Source organism: Dendrobates tinctorius, unplaced genomic scaffold (assembly GCF_039654945.1).
Source record: "Dendrobates tinctorius isolate UK_male_01 unplaced genomic scaffold, ASM3965494v1 ptg000070l, whole genome shotgun sequence".
NCBI classification, from domain to species: domain Eukaryota; kingdom Metazoa; phylum Chordata; class Amphibia; order Anura; family Dendrobatidae; genus Dendrobates; species Dendrobates tinctorius.
In genome coordinates this window covers 15,669,415-15,691,811 of record NW_027361738.1, presented here as the reverse complement: position 1 = coordinate 15,691,811, position 22,397 = coordinate 15,669,415, and the positions used below count along the sequence as shown (strand labels likewise).

The following is a 22,397-nucleotide window of genomic DNA, read 5'->3' as shown; positions in this document are numbered from 1 at the left end:
CTGAAAGAATCGTTTTTATAATTTGTCACTCATACCTCCAGTTTGTCCGGAGGGCAGGTCTTTCCCCCCCCGGACACAGACGCCTCACACCCATCAGTCATTTCCTCCTTTCCACTGGGCGCTGCCTCCTCAGCGTTGTTATTTACCCGACGCCTGCGCTGTAATCTTGTTTCTTGGGCATGCGCAGTTAGAATGGAGGAAATGACTGATGGCTGTGAGGCGTCTGTGTCCGGGGGGAAAGACATGCCCCCCGGACAAACTAGAGGTATGAGTGACAAATTATAAAAACAATTCTTTCAGCGGTGGAAGGGACCCCAACTAAAAGAGTCACCTTGACAGAATGCAGCATTAGTGCTGCACAAGGTGGCTCTTTTACTTAAAAACGCCTGGTGGGGGGGTGACAGGTTCCCTTTAAACTTTAGGCCACTCCCCCGATCTGGTATTCTCAGATTTCCAGGTCAGCAGGTTCATCCCACGTGGTCTGCTTCTCGGCGCCATTACTTTGATGCAAACTCCCAGAGCCTGCTGTGGCCGCGCCCCTCCCCATGTCATCGCTCGACCTCCGCCGCATCATTGGAGCGAGCCCTGCTGCACTACCTGGACACATCATCTGGGCCTGCTCCGGACGCGTCACCAGGACACCCCATTGGCAGCGTCATCCGGCCCGTCTCCGCAAGATAAATTGACATGCTGCTGTCTGGAAAGACGCACCTCATGTCCGTCTCCGCAGGTAAGACGCGGGCATCTGTGGACGCATGGTGGGCATGGGATTTCTCGAAATCCCATCCATTATGCTGTAACATATGGATGCTGCGGATGTGCGCAGTGTCCAACCCGCAGCGTTTACTGACCAAGGGAACATACCCTAATAGAACCATGTCACCATTTCTGCTTTTTTCACCCACTCCTGGATTGGTGTAGCCCCGAGATCTCAATCTGCGCATACTCCATTTTTCAGCTCACCGCCGGTAAATCAATGGGCTGAGCGGGGACTATTTTCTGGAGCCCAGGACCCACAACCTCGTACCGCTGGGACACCCCCTCCTCTCAGCCCGGAGACTGCAGCATCGCCCCATTCCTGCTGCCGGCTTCTTGCAGCAGCGACCCTGTTTCCTGTGACTCCGTTTCAGCTCCGCTGGTTTCCTGCAGCAGTGACTCTGCCTCGTGTAACCTTGCTCCACGGCCGCCAGCTTCCTGCAGCAGCAACCCTGCCTCCTGTGACCCCCGCTGCCTTCCTGCAACAGCGACTCTGCCTCCTGTGACTCCGCTCCACAGCTGCTAGCTTCCTACAGCAGTGACCCGGCCTCCTGTGACCTCTCTTCATGGCCGCCGGCTTCCTGTGACCCCGCTTCACCATCACCAGCTTCCTGCAGTAGCAACCCTGCCTCCTGTGACCCCCGCTCCACCGGCGTCGGCTTCCTGCAGAAGTGACCCTACCTCCTGTGACCCCACTCCACCTCCATCAGCAGTGACCTTGTCTCCTGTTAACCCACTTTAAGGCTGCCGGCTTCATGCAGCAGCAACCGTGCCTCCTGTGACCTCACTCCACCACCGCCATCCCCCCCAGTAAGCTATATTTGGACTATAAGACGCACCCCCATTTATCTCCCAAATTTGGAGGGAAAAAACTGTCTTACAGGAAAAAAAAATACTTTACCCATGTTATAAAATTGCATTATATCTGTAAAAATTGGATGCTAGACTGTAGATTGGCATGAAATCCAATTTTTTTTCCGACACAGATACAATGAAAATTTTTTTTTAAAAACCGCTCATCTGTACTGCCCCATTGAATAACATTGGTCTAAGTGCTGTCCGTTTTTTCCCACAGACAGCACTAAGATCCAAAATACAGTCGTGTGAACACGCCTTAATAGAGAGTACAAGTACTGGAGGACTCCATTGTGGATGCGCAGCAGCGGTCTCTGAGTGTATTTCTCCACCATATGGATTATTGCAGTCTAGTACTGGGAGACACAATGGCCACACAGCTTTTCCAGCTATTTTTCTGCGTCTCCGCCATGCCTTGTACCTGGTACCAGCTGCCCGTGCCAACGACCCCCCGGGAGTCAGTGCTGGTACACCGGGAGTGATGGAAACTCTCCGCCAGTGTCTGGTGTCACACAGCTTGTCTTCATGTCACATTCAGGCGCAGGAAGAGCTGGATGCCGGAATGACTGTTGGCCATTTTGGCGGTCACCCAGCTTTCCCAGAAACAATAAAGGTATATGCACACGTTTAGGAATAGGCAGCGCTTTGACCCCAGCACATATCCGCCAAGGCCTAAGCGCTGCCGGCTTTAGAACGCAGGTGAACACATTGGGCGGGTGACATTTATCTTGCGAAAACACTCACATCCGCAAGATAAACAGCCATGCTGCAGTCTGGAGAGACGCCTCGCAGTCTCCTTGGGGTTTCTTGAAATCCCATCCACTCTGCTGTAACATCTGGACGCTGTATGTACACAGCGTCCAACCCGCAGCGTTTACTGACCGTGTGCACATGCCCTTATAAAGCTCCCCGGAGGCACAGCACCAATCACATGTGCGCAGGCTTTCTCCCTCGCTCCTGTCACATTACTGTACAGTACGCCGTCCCCATCCCGCCGCCATTCTGCGCCGCTCGCCCCGCCCTCCGGCTCTGCCTTACGAACCGCGAGAGGACGACGCCGCCATTTTGTGCAGCGATCGGACGAAGACAAAAGCGGCGAGAGGAGCGGCCGTGCGAACACAGACACACGGAGGAGAGGGAGAAATAGGCTTCGGCAGCGGGCGGCTAACAGCTATCTATCCGCAAATCAGTAGTCGGTGACTGAAAGCAGCAGCCATGAGCGACGTAGAAGGGGATAACTTCAAGATCAGAGTAAGTGCGTGTGTGTGAGCCATCGTGTACATAGCGTGTATCTGCCCGGAGCAGCCGTGACGGGATGTGTGGGGGTCAGTCATTCCGGTGTGCGAGGCGTCTGAGGTGAGGAGCCCCTGCTGGCCGCATTGTCTGTGGTACAAGATGGCTCCTGTACGCAAGGGGGGCTTGTACTGTACTCCCCGGGGCTCCCGTGCGCCTCTCCCCTCCCCGGGGCTCCCGTGCGCCCCCCCCTCTCCCCTCCCCGGGGCTCCCGTGCGCCCCCCCCTCTCCCCTCCCCGGGGCTCCCGTGCGCCCCCCCTCTCCCCTCCCCGGGGCTCCCGTGCGCCCCCCCTCTCCCCTCCCCGGGGCTCCCGTGCGCCCCCCCTCTCCCCTCCCCGGGGCTCCCGTGCGCCCCCCCTCTCCCCTCCCCGGGGCTCCCGTGCGCCTCCCCTCCCAGGGGCTCCCGTGCGCCTCTCCCCTCCCCGGGGCTCCCGTGCGCCCCCCCCTCTCCCCTCCCCGGGGCTCCCGTGCGCCCCCCCCTCTCCCCTCCCCGGGGCTCCCGTGCGCCCCCCCCTCTCCCCTCCCCGGGGCTCCCGTGCTCCCCCCCCCCCCCCCCCCCTCCCCTCCCCGGGGCTCCCGTGCCCCCCCCCCCCCCCCCCCTCCCCTCCCCGGGGCTCCCGTGCCCCCCCCTCTCCCCTCCCCGGGGCTCCCGTGCCCCCCTCTCCCCTCCCCGGGGCTCCCGTGCCCCCCTCTCCCCTCCCCGGGGCTCCCGTGCGCGCCCCCCCCCCCTCTCCCCTCCCCGGGGCTCCCGTGCGGTGCACCCCCCCCGTCCCCGGGGCTCCCGTGCGCCCCCCCCCCCCAGGCTCCTGTGCACTGGTCAGTGGTGACTATGGCGGGTTCTGTAAGTGCAGCGTCTGCTGCTTTATCTGCAGCTCTTATATAGGGGGTTGTGTATTTGGTTGAGCTAGTGATACGTGTAGGTCTCCATCGATCGTGGTGAGACCGTGTGGTGTGGGAAGTTTTCTGGAGGCGACACGAGTGATCGGAGTCGCTGGAGTCTACGGCTCAATCATGTGTCTGGTACCTGCGTTATAAGCGCAGCTGCCCTAGAAATGCTCACAATTTGCCTTTTTTTCCTATGGCCATAAAGGCTCTTTGTATGATATTATTTATTTATATAGCGCCATTAATTCCAGGTTGCTGTACGTGAGAAGGGGGGTTACATGCAAAGTTATACATATCGTTAACAGTAAACAAGTTTCCACAGCAAATTTACAATGACAGACTGGTGCAGTGGTGAGAGGACCCTGTCCTTGTGGACTTACATTCTACGGGATAGCGGGGGAAAAGACAGAGGGGCGGGGGTGCAGCGGCTCTGGTGGTGGTGAGGCGGCAGAATGGTTATTGCAGGCTGTAAGCTTTCCTGAACGAATAAGTGTGGAGAGGAGTAGGAGGTCTTGGGAGGATCGAAGAGTACGTGAGGGAAGATATTGGGAGATTAGTTCAGAGATATAAGGAGGGGAAAGGTTGTGGATGGCTTTGTAGGTCAGTGTTAGCAGTTTGAACTGGATTCGTTGGGGAATTGGGAGCCAATGGAGGGATTTGCAGAGGGGAGAGGCAGGGGAGTAGCAAGGTGGATTAGTCCGGCAGCAGAATTGAGGACAGACTGGAGTGGTGCAAGAGAGTTAGCACGGAGGCCACAGAGGAGAGTGTTGTAGTAGTCAAGGCGGGAGATGATGAGGGCATGTACAAGAGTTTTAGTAGATTGAGGACTAAGGAAGGGACGGATTCTGGAAATATTTTTCAGTTGGAGGTGGCAAGAGATTGGACATGTGGTTTGAAGGACAGGGCAGAGCTGAGAGTTACTCCAAGGCAGCGGATTTCAGGTGCGGGAGAGAGCATGATGGTATTTGCCATAATAATAGATAGATCAGGTAGGGAAGATACGTGAGATGGAGGAAAGATAATGAGTTCAGTTTTGTCTACGTTGCGTTTTAGGAAGCGAGAGGTGAAAAAGGAGGATATGGCTGATAGACACTCCTGGATTCTGGACAGCAGAGAGGTGACATCTGGGCCAGAGAGGTAGATCTGAGTGTCATCTGCATACAGGTGGTAATGGAAGCCATGGGACTTTGAGTTGTCCTAGTATAGATGGAAAAAAGTAGGGGCCCCAGGACAGAGCCTTGGGGGACTCCCAACAGAGAGGGGGCGGGATGAGGAGGTAGTGTGGGAGTGGGAAACGCTGAATGTGCGGTCAGAAAGGTATGAGGAAATCCAGGACAGGGCGAGGTCTTTTATGCCAAGGGAAGAAAGAATCTGTAGCAGTAGGCAGTGGTCAACTGTGTCAAAGGCAGAGGACAGGTCAAGAAGGAGGAGGATGGAGAACTGTCTGTTAGCTTTGGCTGTGAGTTAGGCTGAGTTCACACGTGGCGTTTTTTTCGCGTTTCCGCGGCGGATTTAACCGCGCGATTTTGCCGCGAAAAATTAGCATCCCATGCATTCCTATGGAATTCCGCAATGCTGTGCTAATGCTGCAGTTTTTACCGCGGCCGAATCGCTTCGCTGTAAAAACCGCAGCATGCTCATTTATTTTGCAGAATCGCGGCGATCCCGCACCCATAGGAATGCATTGTTCCCGCCGAACATTTGCAGATGGTACCCACGGTCCGGAGGAGAGGAGACTGTCCTCCGGGCTGTGGGTACCATATCCCTGTAAAAAAAAAATAGAATTTAAAATAAAAAATATTGTTATTCTCGCCTTCCGATGTCCCGCGCAGCCTTCCCGCCTCTCTCCACGCTCTTGCTCCCAGTAATCCTTTGCGAAAATGCCCGCGATGGCGTCCGTTCTCGCGGGATCGCGAAGTCTCGCGGTAATTCGCGCGACGTCATCGCGATCCCGCGAGAACTGACGTCATCGTGGGCATTTTCGCAAAGGATTACTGGGAACCGCTGCGCGGGACGTCGGAAGGTAAGAATAACACCATTATTTTTTTATTTTTTTTTTGCATTCTATCTTTTACTACTGATGCTGCATAGGCGGCCTCTGTAGTAAAAAGTTGGTCACACTTGTCAAACACTATGTTTGACGAGTGTGACCAACCTGTCAATCAGTTCTCCAAGCGATGCTACAGATCGCTTGGAAAACGCTAGCATTTTGCAAGCTAAATACGTTTGCAAAATGCTAGTTTTTCCGCGGGAAAATCGCAGGAATTTAAAATGCGATTTTCCCGCGGAATGGAATTCTCGCGGTAATTTCCGCGAGAGTTCCGGTACGTGTGAACTTAGCCTAAGTCATTAGTAATTTTGGTCAGGGCAGTTTCAGTGGAGTAGTGGAAGCCAGATTGCAGGATGTCAAGGTGGGAGGAAAGTTGAGCATGGACATGCTGTTCAAGGAGTTTGGAAGCAAACAGGAGCAGTGATATGGGGCGATAGCTGGGCAGAGCAATTGGGTCAAGGTTTGATTTTTTGAGGATGGTGTTATGGTGGCATGTTTGAAGGCAGAGGGGAAGGCACCAGAAGTTAGGGATAGGTTGAAGAGATGGGTTAGGGCTGGAGTGATCTTGTTAGTGAGGTTGGGATGCAGGTGGGAAGGGATGGGGTCAAGTGCACAGGTGGTGAGGCGTGATTTGGAAAGGAGATGAGTAAGCTCTCCTTTAGTGATGTTGGAGAGGGAGGTTATTAGGGAAGGGCAGAGGTCTGGTATGTGGAGCGGTTGGGGTGGTGGAGCTGTAAAATTTTGCCTTGTTTGGTCAATCTTGTTTTTGAAGTAGGTGGCAAAGTCCTCAGCAGAGATGAGGGGAGTTGGAGGAGAGAGTTGAATGTGCTGAACAGTTGTTTTGGGTTGTGGGATAGTGAAGATACAAGGTTTGTGAAATAGGTCTGTTTAGCAGAGGTGAGGGCTTATTTTAAGGCAAGTGTAGCTTGTTTGAAACCAGTGAAGTCGTCTGGCGTGTTTTCTTCCAACGCCGCTCCGCGACCCTGATGTAAGGTGCTTGTTTCTGCCACACATGGTGGTGTGTGCGTTTTTTCTTTTTTTTTTTTTTTTTCTTCCTTTTACTGCAGTCTGTGAAGTTTATGGAAAAGTGTTCGTATCGGTGACTGTGATTCAGGGTCCTAAACAAAGAGTAAGGCCAGGGTCAGACTTGCGAGAAACTCGCAGGAGTCTTGCACCTTAATACCTGGCAGTCGGGAGCGGAGCGCTCACCTGCATAGAAATACATGCAGCCGCACACTCCAGTGGCAGTGCCGGGTATTAAAGTGTGAGACTCCTGCGAGTTTCTCGCAAGTCTGACCCCGGTCTCAGGGTACCGTTACACCTAGCGACTCACCAGCGATCCCGACCAGCGTTATGACGCGGTCAGGATCGCTGGTGAATCGCTGGGTGGTCGCTAGTGAGCTGCCACACAGGCAGATCTCACTAGCGACATCGCTGGGGATGGGGGTCGCTACTTACCTGTCACACCAGGCGATCCTGCGTCCTCCCCCACGCGATGCTCGTCCTCACAGCAGGAGGCGCCGCAGGAAGTGACCGACGAGGAATGATCCAGCAGCTTCTCGCGTGATCAGCGATAACCAGCGGGGGAGCCGGTTGGAGGTAAGTATCACATGCAGCGATATCGCTAGTAATATCGCTGTAACGTCACAAAATCGGTGACTTTACAGCAACATTGCTAGCGATATCGCGGTGTGTAACGGGGGCTTTACTCTTTGTCTAGGACCAATGTTTTTGGTCGCCTGAATTGTGTGACATGAGGTGCAGGGTATCTCCAGCTTTAAAGAAGTTGTCCACTACTTGGACAACTTCTCATACCCTTTGCTTGGCCCCCCATAAATTATAAAGCTTATGTTCACCTCCTGCACCCAGTGGCACTGGCATCACTATCCCCACATCCTGTTGAATAGAGCAGGAAGAGGAAGTCAGAGATCAGCTGCAACCCGGACTTCCTCTTCATGTTTGATTTGTCCAAGGGGGGGTGACGCCAGTTCTGATTGGGCGCCATGTCTCACAACACCTCACAAGAGCCCTGGCAGAGCGAGTGCAGACACCGCGGGAACGGCACAGGAGGTGAGAATAGGCTTTATTTTATTGGGGCCATTTTGATCAAGAACGCCTTTAAGCTCGCTCATTAGTACATGGTCACACACGTTGGCTTTTCCATAGGCTGCTTTTTTATGCTAATTTTAAGCTATCATATCGGTGGTGTTGACATTAGTTTTCAGTGCTATTGATCCGAAGAGAAAGCAGTACCTTGACTAGTATATTTAAAAATAAAATTAATAGCAACTTTATTATATGCCACAATCTAATGAAAATGTACTATTTGTATGTAAACCCCTTCTCATGTACAGCATCATGGAATCAATGGTGCTATATAAATAAATAATAATAAAATACACAAGATATGATGGCATAAGATGTGTCTGCAGGGAAAGTGAGGGGGGAAAAAAAGACGGTGATACAATGTTGTTGCAGCACGTTTACAATCAGTGGCAGATCCATGATGCATACATACACATTACATGGTAAAATTCAACACCACAATAAATTGTAATAGCAGGAAGGATGAATGTCCCGTACAGGACAAGTATAAAGTGCCAAGTGCTGCTGGAGTAACAAATAGTTACTGTAACAAACAGGGCTGTGGAGTCGGAGCCCATTGGAAATTGAGGCGTTAGAGGTTTGGCTAAGGCCTCTTTCACACTTCAGTCTTTTGACGTCAGTCGAAATCCACCCTTTTTTGAAAAAAAAACGGATCCGTCTTTTTTTTTTTTTTTGGGTGGAATTTTTTTTTTTTTAGACTTGCATTAGCGACGGATGGTCGTCCTTTGCATCCGTTATTTGACGGATCCGTTGGAATTTCAGCGTCTGCCATCTGTAGTAGACGGCAATAGTAACTTTTTTTGTCTGCATTGAAAAGACGGAAAAGTCGCAGTCCGCCGTTGGCTAGAATGTAAGCCTATGGGCGGCGGATCCGTTGCAATCAGTCAAATGATGGATCGCTCTCTTTCCAGAGGTCATGTTCCTTTAAATTTCATAAACTGGCTGCTGCGACGGATCAGTCCCAAAAATGGATCTGGTCCATCATTTTTTTTTTTTTTTTTTTGTCTGCAACGGATCCGTTTTTTCACACTTTGACGGATTGGAACTGACGTCAAAAGACTTAAGTGTGAAAGAGGCCTTACTGACTCCACATCCCTAGTAACAAATTAGACCCTAAGTGGCCCAAAAGTGTATTTACTTCATGGTGGCCGTATTTCAATGGCCATGTGTACGTGTTCATGCCGATGCAAAGTGTAGAGTAACAAATGGGTTAAATACCAGGTGGCAAAGTATTGTTTGCTGCCTAAAGTTAGCACCTAAATGCACCAAAAATAAAATGACCAACAAATGATACAAAGTGGCAGATCACCTCATTATGGAAAGGTGCATGTATGATTGGTTGTAAATATATACACGATATTCAAAGGGTTAAATAACGAATGGCAGGGAAATATTTTGCCTTTTGGTCATGGCAATGTGTGGATGGATATATAGAGCCGGTCACCAGAAATAACGCTGTTAACCTGTAGATTATCCGCATATATACAGATTAACAGTGTTATGATGCTGCTGCAGCAGAGGGGGAGGGGGGTGGTATATCTTTATTTCCACCAGTATTCGGTTTCAGTCATGGGGGCAGCATCGGTTCAGTCACTGGTCTGACTGACAGCCAGCCTCAATGTAGAGCGAGTGTCAGTGATTGAACAGGCCCCGCCTTGATGGCTGAATACCGAATGCTGGCGGAGATAATAAAGTTCATTTTGTCTCATTCAGCTGCATGCAGGCTCTGGGCAGCATAGTAACACTGTTACTTCTGGTGACAGGTTCCCTTTAAAGGGAACCTATCACCTATTTTTTCGACTATCAACTGCCGGCACCGCCATCAGGGGCTTATCTACAGCATTCTGTAATGCTGTAGATAAGCCCCCTGATGTAACCTGAAAGAGAAGAAAAACGAGTTATATTATACTCACCCAGTGGCGGTTCGGGTCCGGTTTTGGTCCGATGGGTGTCACGGTCCGGTCTGGCGCCTCCTATGTTCTAACGATGACGTCCTCTTCTTTGCTTCCCATCACGGCTCCTGCGCAGGTGCACCGCTCTACCCTGTTGAGAGCAGGAGTAGTGATGGGAAGCAAAGAAGAGGAAGAAGAGCTTGTCGTCGTTAGAAGATGGAAGGCGCCGGACCGCGACACCCATCGGACCAAAACTGGATCCGGACCGCCCCCGGGTGAGTAGAATGTAACTAGTTTTTCTTCTCTTTCAGGTTACATCGGGGGGGGGGGGGGGGGGGGCTTATCAACAGCATTACAGAATGCTGTAGATAAGCCCCTGATGGTGCCGGCAGCTGATAGTCGAAAAAATAGGTGACAGATTCCCTTTAAATACCAGGTGACAGAGGGCAGAGAGGGGTGCTTATGTCCTAGTTATATCACCACATAAAACCAAGTAAGGCTATGTGCCCACGTAGCGTCTTAAAACGCACAGTGAAAACCAGACTCCTTCCCAGAAATTGCTCAGTTTTTTTTCACCTCGATTTTGCCGCGATTTTATCAAGCACTTTCCAAGCGATTTGAAGTATCGCTTGGAAAGTGATTGACAGGTTGGTCACACTCGTCAAACATAGTGTTTGACAAATGTGAGCAGATTTTTCCTATTGAGGCCGCCTATGCAGCATCAATAGTAAAAGATAAAATGTTAAGAATGATAAAAAAAAATAAAAAATCGGGGTATACTTACCTCCCTGCGTCCCGCGCTGTCATCCCGGGCCTCAGCGTTCCCAGCGATGCCTTGCGAGACCTGTGGTGACGTTGGTCTCGCGTTACTATAGCGATCTCGCGAGACCACGTCATCACAGGAGCTTGCCGCAAGGCATTACTGGGAACGCTGTGGCCCAGGATGGCAGTGCGGGACGACGGAAGGTAAATATACCCCGGTTTTTGTTTTGTTTTTTTTTTGTTTTTTTTTTTTTTTTTACAGGGGTATGGTACCCAGGGCCTGGAGGACAGTCTCCTCTCCTCCACACCGTGGGTACCAACCGCACATGAGACGCTTAACTTCCCGCATAGTGGGTATAGCCACATGCGGGAAATAAGCGATTCTCATGCATTCCTATGGGTGCGGAATCGCGGCAATTCTTTGCGATTCCGCACAAAAGAATGACCATGCTGCGATTTTTTTTTTTGATTTTTTTTTCCGCGATGCGTTTCCGCCGCGGAAAAAAGCGCAGCATTAGCACAGCATGTGCGGAATGCCATAGGAATGCATGAGGGGCGTTCTGTACACGATTTTTATACGTTTTCGCCCCAAAAATCGCGGCAAAAAAAAACGCTTAAAAATCGCATCGTGGGCACACAGCCTGAGGCTATGTTTGCACGTTGTGTTTTTGGTGCCTTTTCATGCAAAGTTTAATTTGCTAGCAAAAAGCAGATTTTTCTTTGTTTTTGCCACATTTTTGTGAGGGTACGTTTGTCTCTTGTGCATGCTCATAGTTTTGTGCATAAAAAATTCTGATTCAACTTCATCACGTTTTGGCACCAAAAACAAGTATCGGGTTTTGCTAAGTGTGTGTTTTTTTTTGTTTGTTTTTTTTTTTTTTCTTTTCAGTGTTTTTTTGCACTACCCATTGCTTTCAATGGGTGAAAAACTGCAAAAGCGTGGAATAAAGTGACATGCTGCGTATTTCAAAAAATAGCAAGGTGTGAGCATGAGATTTGACATCTCATAGACTTTGCTGGTACTATGACACAGCTGAAAATTTGCATTTAAAGAAAAAAAAAACCTCAACATGTGAACACAGCCAGTTAGCAAATTGTAATGCCTAGTGGCTGAAAATGTTTTAGATTAACCTACTTAAATTTCAGAGTAACGACAGGTTATAACCGTCAGTAGCCCCTTTGATGCCATTATCGTTAATCTTCTCAAGGGGTGCGTAAGTTGTTTTTTGTTTTTCTCTCTCCATGCAGTCACGTACTCTTGTATCTTACCGTATTTTTCGGACTATAAGACGCACTCCAAATTTTCAGGAAAAAAATTAATGCGTTAAATGAGGGTCCGTCTTAACTGTCAGAATTATTCAGCTTACCTGGGGGGTAGGGTGTGATATGGAACGCTGGTGGAGTGGGGTCACAGGAGGTGGTCTTTCTCATCCCTCACTGGTGCAGCAGGTTCGGTGGTGTGGGAGCTCTGCCATTTTGTGAAAACCCCCACACATCCATCCTAGGCTGATTGGCGGCGATTTGGCAGATGATCGGTGGTGCGGGGGCTCCGCCGACATTGGTAGAAATCTCGGAGCCCCAGCACATCCATCCCAGGCTGGCGCGGCACTTTTGCAGGTGATCGGCGGTGCAGGGGCTCTGCTGGCATTTTGTGAAAGGAGCCCCCGCACTTCCATTGTTGTAATGCTGATTTGAAAATGGCCGCGCATAGTGAGATCTCGGGAGACGAGATCTCATCTCCTAAGATCTCACACTGCGCATGCGCCGCCATCGGCGGCCATTTTCCTGAAGCTCAATTCAGCATTACACTCATTTACATTGAATTGAGCTTCGGGAAAATGGCCGCCGGAGGCGGCACAAGCGCAGAGTGAGATCTCAGGAGACGAGATCTCGTCTCCCGAGATCTCACTATGCGCGGCCATTTGCAATTCAGCATTACAACAATGGAAGTGCGGGGGCTCCTTTCACAAAATGCCGGCGGAATCCCTGCACCGTCGATCACCTGCAAAAGTGCCGCACCAGCTCGGTATGGATGTGCGGGGGCTCCGGGATTTCTATCAATGCCGGCGGAGCCGCCGCACCACCGGTCATCTGCCAAATCGCCGCCCATCAGCCTCGGATGGTGTCTCCTGGTAAGTGCATCTGGACCATAAGACGCACCCCCATTTTTCCCCAAAAAATTTTTTGGGAAAAAGTGCGTCTTATGGTCCAAAAAATACGGTATGTGCTTTTGTTTGTGGCATCAAATACATTTTTGATTGTCAATGGTCTGTTTTCTTATTCTTTTTTGACTCTTTAGTACTCTAGGGCCTTATTCGGTAATATTTTCAGTGCTGTCCGGTATATCACCACAGTGTCCATTGTCAAGAGCTGCAGCTCATCTTTTCATTACCGGTAGTTGTGAACTTAGCCAAAACAGTGTAACATAACAGCACTGCAAAACTGCATTTTAAAATCTTTTTTTTTTTTTTTTTCACACACAAAAACATGGTTACCACACTATAAGATTAAGTGCCCACTGCCCACGATCAGGAATAGCAGTGTTTTGAAAGCAGTGCATTCGTGCTACATTGCAAGCACAGTGGATGGGATTTATAGAAATCCTGTGCCCACTGTGCTTCTATCTTACGCTGTGTAAACTCACCCGCGGTGCTGGTTTACTTGCAACTGCATGTCAATTTCTGTTCTGTTATTAGTTGATGTAAATCCGCATAGTAAGCTAAACACGTGTTATTATAACAAAATATGCCGTGTCCAAAACTAACTACTATTCCTGATCATGGGCATGTAGTCTACAGTAAGTGTGGGAAATCCTGTAAAATCACGTGCCGGTTTCTTCAATTTTATTTTTTTTAACACTAAAATAATTCAAACCTGCTTTTCAAAGTAATGAACATTAATGAGATTGAGGCCTCAATCAGACGTCCACTTTATACATACAGTACGTGATTCTTATAGAACACGTAGCCATTATAGTCCATGGAAATTTTTTTTTTTTCTCCCTCCATATGGGAATATCCCATATGAAAACTGACATTTGTCTAATAAAATGCATGAGAATCTTATCAAAAGCACGGATTAAGTTCCTCTCCTTTCCCACATATGGGAAGAAAATATCTGATGCCTGACTTGGGCTTCCCCCTCTTATCCTGTTACTGTATAAGAGCACTCAGTGAGTGTATAATGCTTTTTTTTTTTTTCGTGTTTACTAAACTAGACTCGCAGCATTGCCTCTTTATGTATTTTGTATAGTGGAGTTACAATCTTAAAGGGGTTTTCTGGTCTGTTACCCGGCAGCAGTTTATGTATTAACCAATTTAGGAATAATTTTTTTTATCTGGGCAAAATTGAATACTTTATGGCCGTGTGCCCACGATCACTGCCTTCTATTGATCGCAGGTAAATCCACATGGGTTCACTGAACCATGTGCGTTTACCGCATCCAGTACGTTCTATTGATGTAATTTCTCTTGCGGAAATTGACATTGCTGCCGTCTTTAAAGACGAGCCGCATGTCGGTCTCCATGGGTGATCTGCATGCGTCTGTGACATGCTGTAACATCTGGCCGCTGTGGGTTTGATGCTGCATAAATACGCAGCGTCAAACGTGCAGCACTTCCTGACAGATTTAACCAGAACCGATGGGACCTGTGATGTTACTGATGTTTCCTGACTTGGCAGTCAACCTCAGATCCCAGCAGCCGTTTTGCTGCTTTGAAAGGTGATTATTTCCTTTGGTGTAAACACAGACCATGGAATGGCTTGCCATAGATCTAGGGAAGTGTGAAGTCTAGCGCTATGTGTATATATAATATTCCAATACACTGCTAAAATTTAAATTTTTCCTAGACAACCCAGGGTCCAGCCTTGGCTTTCTGCCGGTGATACTGGTGTTTGTTGTTGACATTACAGAATCTATAATTGAGCTCAATGGCTCTGCCCTAGTTAAAGGGAATCTGTCACCCTTTTTTTGGCCTTTCAGCTGCCGGCATAGACATCGGGGGCTTATCTACAGCATTCTGTAATGCTGTAGATAAGCCCCCGATGTAATCTGAAAGAGAAGAAAAACACGTTATATTATACTCACAGAGGTGGGCGATCTGGTCTGATGGGTGTCGCCGTCCCTTCTGGCGCCTCCCTTCTTCATGCGATGACGTCCTGTAATGGCTCCGGCGCAGGCATACTGCTCTGTCCTGTAGAGGGCAGAGCAGAATTCTGCAGTGCGCAGACGCCAGACCTCTCCCGACTCCTGCGCACTGCAGGACACTGCTCTGCCCTCAACAGGGCAGAGCAGTGCGCCTGCGCCGGAGCCATAACAGGACGTCATCGCATGAAGAAGGGAGGCGCTGGACGGCATGGCGACACCTACTCGACCGCCCACCTCTGTGAGTATAATATAACATGTTTTTCTTCTCTTTCAGGTTACATCGGAGGCTTATCTACAGCATTACAGAATGCTGTAGATAAGCCCCAAATGTCTATGCCGTCAGCTGAAAGGCCAAAAATAGGGTGACAGATTCCCTTTAATGGCACAAGCTGCTGAGCTCACCAATAGACCAAGAACAGTAACCCACTTGGAGCAGTGGTGGAGACTTGAATGGATATTCCCATCTCCAAGATCCTATCCCAATATGTATAGGTGTAATAATAATAGCAAATAATTCCAATCAGAAATGTATAGTTTTTCTGATGCGCTATATCTTTCCTCATGTTCAGGTATCGCAGGACCTTGGGTATCCATGATTAGGACTACTGCTATAGTGACAGTTAGAGCATCACATAGCACACGGCCCAGTGTTGTACTATGGGGCAGCTCAGATCTGCGATTCGGCATGAGATCAATCCCAGCATGCTGGAAATTGATAGTGAGACTCGGCTCACTCACACCAATATAAGTCTATGGATGCAAGTGAAACATCGCATTGCACTCGGATATCACCTGAGTGCAGTTTGATATGTGCCGGCAGCAGAAAAGGATAAATTTACTTTGTGTCTCCCATCTCCTCCACAGCTGTGTTCCGAACCTGTCATGCGAGAGGATCGAAGCATAGCACACTGACACTCGAATCCCGCTTGCAGCAGAGCAGGAGCCGAGGGTCATTAGCATATGGCATTGGATGCCATATGCTGGTGTGACTCCGTCCTCAGCTAGTTGCTATTGGCAGTGACCGTGGATCCTGCAATGCCTTCACATGAGGAAAGACATAGTGAATCAGAAGAACCATACTACATTTCTAATTGGAAGTATATGCTTATATTCACTTACTACATATTGGGATAGGGTCTTGGAGATGGGAATACTCCTTTTAATGCTAGACTTGGGAGGGGTGAGTAAACAAGAATTTAGTTTTTTGCTCTGTTTTTGTGTATTTTAAAACTGCGGGTAGGATTTCCGAAACCTGGAAAACCCTTGGGTATGTTCACATGTGTGGGCTTATTCTAATATAAGTTAACATATTCATGTCTGTTAAAAGAAAAGCAAAAAAAACTTGCTGTTCAGGCTTTTAGGACTTTTTAACCAGGCATCTTTTTGGCGTTTGTCGCTTGCTTCAAAAAGTGTTAAGTGGTTTCTTCATTGTCAAATAGCGTTAAAGGGGTTGTCCACTACTCGGACAACCCCTCCTTAAGTGCTATATTCCCCAGGATATACTAATCCTTGCATCCAATCTATGGCAGCTACGTTTTTTTTTTGTTTTTTTTTTTCTTCCCTCGATTGCAATTAACACTTGGAAGAAGTGGAAGCTGCTGCTGCACTGACTTCCTCTGAACGCTGGATTGGCTGTGGCACTTTAGGTGAGTGTACGCTGTTTTTTTACACTGGGGAATATGACCATTAGGAATGGGTTGTCTGAGTAGTTGCCAACCCCTTTAAAAGAAAAAAGTGCAAATTAATGACTGCACTTTTTTATTTTCGAAGTTCAGATGTTTTTTGATGTTCTCTGCACCAATACTTGTTTTGATTCTTGTCTCTTACATGCAAAAACATTTGTAAAGATTCATGATAACATTTTAGTTGTGCTTCAGTTGTATGATCCTTATTGATTTTGTATCTGTGGCTAACTTTTTAAAAGGGATTCCCAAAAGGTTTTGTAAATAGGCCTTTGAGGACTACTTTATACATAACAGAACAGCACTCTGATTCAGCGACTCCTACTTTACCAGATCCAGGTGACTTTTAAATCAAAACTATTTACTATTTAAAATAAAAAAAAAAAAAATATATGGTAGAAACTGCCTTATCTGTAGTATAAACATTACACTTGGGTATTTTGGGACTATAAACCAATGTTCTTTTTGGCTGCCTGCGAGCCATATGTAGAAGAACTTCAAGAGAGAACGAGTAGTAAAGGCTCTGCTGAGTGCTATCCAATGTCTTATCAGGTAGCACTCGGACCATTGTTTATACTATGGGGCAGTGCCGACCAGAGCCTTTTTTTTTTTTTTCTTAAGCCGAACTGGCATGAGAAAGTTATTGCTGCGGGTGCATCCAATAATTATACAATACTATGGGTACGTGTGACACATAGGATTGCCCTCTGGTGTCATCTGAGAGCAGGCCGTTTACTGGATGGAGGCGATGAAGAAACTAAGTTCTCCATCTCCTCCACACCTGTGATGCAATTCTTTAATGCAAGACAATCTGATCACACTGTGGTGATACTCAGATCAAACTCTGACAGATTCTCACATGAGCGAATCTGCGGCCGTGTGACCCCCCCAGGTGTGTTCTGAAAATAGAGAATTTTTTTTTTTCCTGCTTGGCAACTTACAAAATGGGTAAAAAGTGTTCAGGAATTTATGGCAGGCTTAGATAATGAGGCCTTGTATTACGGATTTTTATGGTGTTTTTTGGAAGTTACGATAGGGAGATCATGACGAAGTTCTGTGTATACTCTACCTGCTGGTTTTTAATAATTTCACTGCCGCAGAAGAGTATCTAGTTAAGATTTGCTTAAATATACTAAATGTTCCTTTTTCCATTAAGGTTAATGTTCGTGAAGAAATGGAAGAGTTTATTCCAAGAATGTTGAAGAGAAAGCAAGATAAAAGAAGGCTAATGAAAAGTTGTAAAGATCAGAAAATTTCTATTGAATGGGGGAAAAAATATATCAGAAGACTGATCAGATAGAAGTCCTTGAATATAATTAAGGCTTTAATGAATTGGTTGCATTGGGGAAGAATACACGAAGTTGAAAAATGGAAAAAAAATAAATAAATAAATAAAATAAATAGAAGAATGAAGAAAAGTTTAAAGCAAGAGTGTCGTAGAATTAAAAGAATCTGGAAGAATGAATGGGTCCTAGGTTAAGTAAATGTATGGTTTATGTTCCAGTGTCTGTATGATCAAAATAATAATTTTTGCATGATTTTAGTTAACAGAACATTTGGATTTGGTCATATGGTTCAAATAGGGTATCGATGGCAAAAAAAAAGTATATTTATGGGTTAAATGCAGGGCAGAGTAAACGGTAACCTAACCATTTTTGTTTTTCAGGTTTATATCATTTGTCTATCAAGCTAGGCATTTTTAAGAACTGCTCATTTTTTAATGTACTGTTGTTCTCTTAGGAGTCACGCTCTCGTTCCAAGTCTGCTGCAGAGAGTGCTCCACGTGCCAAATCTGACAGTCGATGTCGCTCGCGTAGTGGATCAAGAGCTTCCAAGCAATCAGAATCCCGTTCTCAGTCTAGGTCAAAATCTCGGTGAGTGTTAAAAGTTTATGTATTGTAACCATGGTGGTGTGAAGCTCTAATGCTCATAATTAAAAAGAAGCATGTATTTTAAGTATTGAAAACGTACATGTGCAAATGGCTTTAAAAGAGTAATCCAGCCACAAAAGTTTTTCACCTATCCAGTGGTCCAACATTGGATCAGTGAGGTTCATACCAAGGAGGTCCCCACAATTGTTAACACTGTCCCCGCCCCAATTTCACATCATGTCCATGGGAAAGGATTCTGAATGGAGCAGAATTTGGAAGCATTGGAAACTGCTGTATCTAGCAGGGCTATGGAGTCGTGAAATCTGTGTCCATTTTGGTGGCGTTGTCGTCTGTATAAAATGGACCGACTCTTGACTCCTTAAATATAGAATAAATTGGGTTCAGTAGTTCAGTTCATGATGTGCTGTAAATGTTTTCATAATTTGGGAAAGTTATAAAATGTCCTATAAATGTCTGTTCTATTGCTGATCTAATGATTTAGGCTTTTAGTTGAGATAAATCTGTGCTGCAATTTATGTACATGCTCAGTAGTGACCAGTTCTGTGGGGTCTGAGTTGGAAGTCAGGGAAATTTGAGGCGTCAGTCGGTGGTTTGACTTACCGACTCCACAGCACTAGTATCCAGTCATCAGACCTCTGGAGATCTAACACTTATCCCATAGATGAGGCTACAAGTATTTGTGGCAGAAATACTCAATTATGCGTTTCAAAGATGGAACATCAATTTACTTTTCTTAAGTCACCCTTCAGCAAAACAAATGGACAGTGATCTTGGGACAGAAGGTAGTTACAGGAGGAGGGTGTCATGCTACTTTTACACTTGCCGTGTTTTTTGCAGGCCGTATCGCCTCAATTTTAACGGTCTGCCGCAATAACAGACCGCAAAAAACTTGTGGATCACCGTTTTAACCTTTTCAATACTATGGAAATGGCATCGGGGAAAAAAAATGGCGTTCCGCAAAATCGGAAGTGACGTTGATTTTCAATGGAGGCCATGCTTGTACGCCATGAAAAAGATCGAGCAGGCTCGATCTTTTTTTCACGACCGCGAATACAGCCGTATGGCGCACTGTAGAATTTTTGCGGGCCGATTTTGCGGCCCCATAGATATCTATTAGGGCCGCAAAAACACGGTAAGGCCGGGGTCACATTGCGTTATGGCAGTCCGTTAACTCTGCCATTGTCGGGCGCATCGTGACGCATGCCGTAAAGCGGCATGCGCTCGCGATGTGCCGTCATTAAGTGACAGAGCCTCGGACGCGGGCTGCAGCATCTGAGGCTCCGTCACCGCTAGCACAGATGAATCAACGCTATGCGTTGGAATGGGCTGGGTTAACGCAATGTGAACCTAGCCTAAGTGTAAAAGAAACCTTAGTTAGCACTCTTCCTGTGTGGAGCAGGCTCAGATCCCAAGTTCACTTTTTGTGTACACAATCTCTGCAAATTAGAATTTGTTTTTTTTATTATATATCAAAACCATTTTTATTGTGACAATCACTATTTCCCAACAATACATATTACATTCTTTTACATATCACTGTAAATCCATCCGTTTTCATGACATTGTTATAAGCATACCTGTGTTGTATCATGGAATAATCTTATTTTATTGTAAACCAATTATCAAAACATCCTCTCACACCCCCCCCCTTGTCTGGTAAGTCTTCTTTTCCTATGTGTTTTTCTTCAATATTCACTAATGCTTTCATTCTTCAGACTATAAAATTCTTGTGCCCTTTTATATCCTACTCTAACATAAATGTATTGAATATCACATCTCCAGGAAGAGCCTATGAAACAATCTGGGTACATTTGATCCTTTTTACCTCATTGTTCCCCAAATTTTCTAACAGCACCTCTCTTAAAATATATATTTCTTCTCCCCCCCCCATTAGAATGGTGTTATTCAAGTCTCTAATTAACTGTTCAATCCCAGGTGGACTGCACGAGAGCCATTGTCTAGCGATACACTTTCTTGTATGATATAAAAATTTTGCCAATTCCCAATTGAGTGGATGTGTTAACGCCACAATCCCCCAGATATCCGAGGATACATGTTTTTGGTTTCATGTCCAAATGTACATTAAACACCTCTCAGACCAATTTATCCATAGCCCTCCAATCTTGGGGCATGACCAAAACATATGTAATAAGTTAGCTTCTTCTCTACTACATGTCGGGCATTCATCTTCACATCTCAGCTTAATTTTTTTCATCATCTTTGGTGTCCTATAAGCCCTATGAATAAGGAACAACTGGGATCTTCTCTGTGCCGTGTTTGATAATTTACCTGTAGCTTCCAGAATGTCATAGTAACATAGTTATGAAGGCTGAAGGAAGACCTTATGTCCCTCTAGTTCAGCCTATTTTTAGTGCAGCTGTTCTGCATTGTTGATCCTGGGGAAGGCAAAAAAAAACCCACAGAGTAGAAGCCAATTTTCTCCATTGGGAAAAAAATTCCTTCCCCTAAGCTGGGTCAACCATCTACCTATAATATTCTGTTATTCGTAACCTTCTATACTGTTACAAGAAAAGCATCCATTCCTTTCTTAAATTCATTCAGTGAGATAGCCATCACCACTTCCTCAGGAAGAGAATTCCAGAGCCTCACTGCTCTTACCGTGAAGAACCCTCTTCTATGCTGGTGCAGAAATTGTCTTTCCTCCAAACGAAGAGAATGCCCCCTTGTTCTTGTCACAGTCCTTGGTACAAACAGTTCATTGGAGAGATCTCTGTATTGCCCTCTGATATACTTGTACATATATATTAGGTCTCCCCTAAGTCTTCTCTTTTCTAGAGTAAATAGACCTAATTTTGCTAACCTTTCTGGGTATTGTAGTGAATCAACTCCATTTATCATTTTAGTAGCCCGCCTTTGAACCCTTTCAAGTTCAGTAATGTCTTTCTTGAGCACCGGCGTCCAAAATTGCACACAGTACTCCCAAGTGTGGTCTGACGAGTGATTTGTACAGAGGGAGAATTATGTTTTCATCTCGTGTCCCCAGACCTCTTCTAATGCATCCCATGACCCTATTGGCTTTGGTGGCAGCTGCCTGACACTGGGCACTCCAATTTAGCTTCTTATTGACTAAGGTGCCTAAGTCTTTTTCCATGTCTGATTTCCCCAGCAGTTTCCCATTTAGTAAGTAATTGTAGCATCTGTTTCTCCTTCCCATGTGCATAACCTTACACTTATCTGTGTTAAACCTCATTTGCCATTTTTCAGCCCAATTCTCTCAAATCTGTCTGTAGTTGGAAACTGTCCTCCTTTGTGTTAACTACCTTATATAGTTTTGTATCATCTGCAAATACTGATATTTTACTGTGTAAGCCATCCACTTAATCATTAATAAATATATTAAATAGTAGGGGGCCCAATACAGACCCCTGTGGTACCCCACTAGTAACCTTGGCCCAATCTGAGTATGCCCCATTAATAACCACTCTGTTTTTCTACCACTAAGCCAGCTACCTACCTATCTACACACATTTTTCCCCTAGCCCAAGCTTTCTCATCTTACTTGCCAATATTTTATGTGGGACAGTGTCAAATGCTTTAGAGAAGTCATGATAAATGACATCCAATGATTCTCCTTGGTACATTTGAGAGCTTACATCCTCATAGAAGCTGATCAGGTTAGTTTGACAGGAGCGATCCTTCATAAATCCATGTTATGGAGTTAAACATTTATTAACATTGAGATATTCCATAATGGTGTCCCTTAGAAACCCTTCAAAAATTTTACCCACAACAGATGTTAAGATTACCGGCCTATAGTTTCCAGGTTCCCTTTTACACCCCTTTTTGGATATTGGTACCACATTTGCTTGCCGCCAATCAAAAGGAACAGACCCTGTTTCTATAGAGTCTTTAAATATAAGGAATAGAGGCCTGTCTATCACATTACTTAACTCCCTTAATACCAGAGGGTGAATGCCATCAGGGCCTGGTGATTTGTCAATTTTAATCTTACTAAGGTGGTTCTGCACTTCTTCCTGGGTTGGGCAGATGATATCTCTCCCACCTCCCCTTCCCACCGAGACTTAGTGAGTGCCATAGGGTCTCCAAAAATTTTTA

At 46.6% G+C, this 22,397-nt stretch overlaps 1 protein-coding gene across 2 annotated transcripts in view; it reads left to right on the top strand.

Moving 5' to 3' along the window:
* Window positions 1-2,586: 2,586 nt before the first annotated feature.
* The window catches only part of TRA2A (transformer 2 alpha homolog), a 57,403-nt gene continuing 37,592 nt past the window's right edge, over window positions 2,587-22,397 (top strand). Inside the window, exons 1-2 of one of the 2 annotated variants that reach the window (XM_073581425.1) lie at window positions 2,587-2,862; window positions 18,169-18,302. In XM_073581425.1, coding sequence (XP_073437526.1) covers window positions 2,827-2,862; window positions 18,169-18,302 — 170 coding nt within the window. In that variant the 5' untranslated portion in view covers window positions 2,587-2,826. The remainder of the gene's footprint in view (window positions 2,863-18,168; window positions 18,303-22,397) is intronic. The other variant, XM_073581424.1, reaches the window with a different exon arrangement.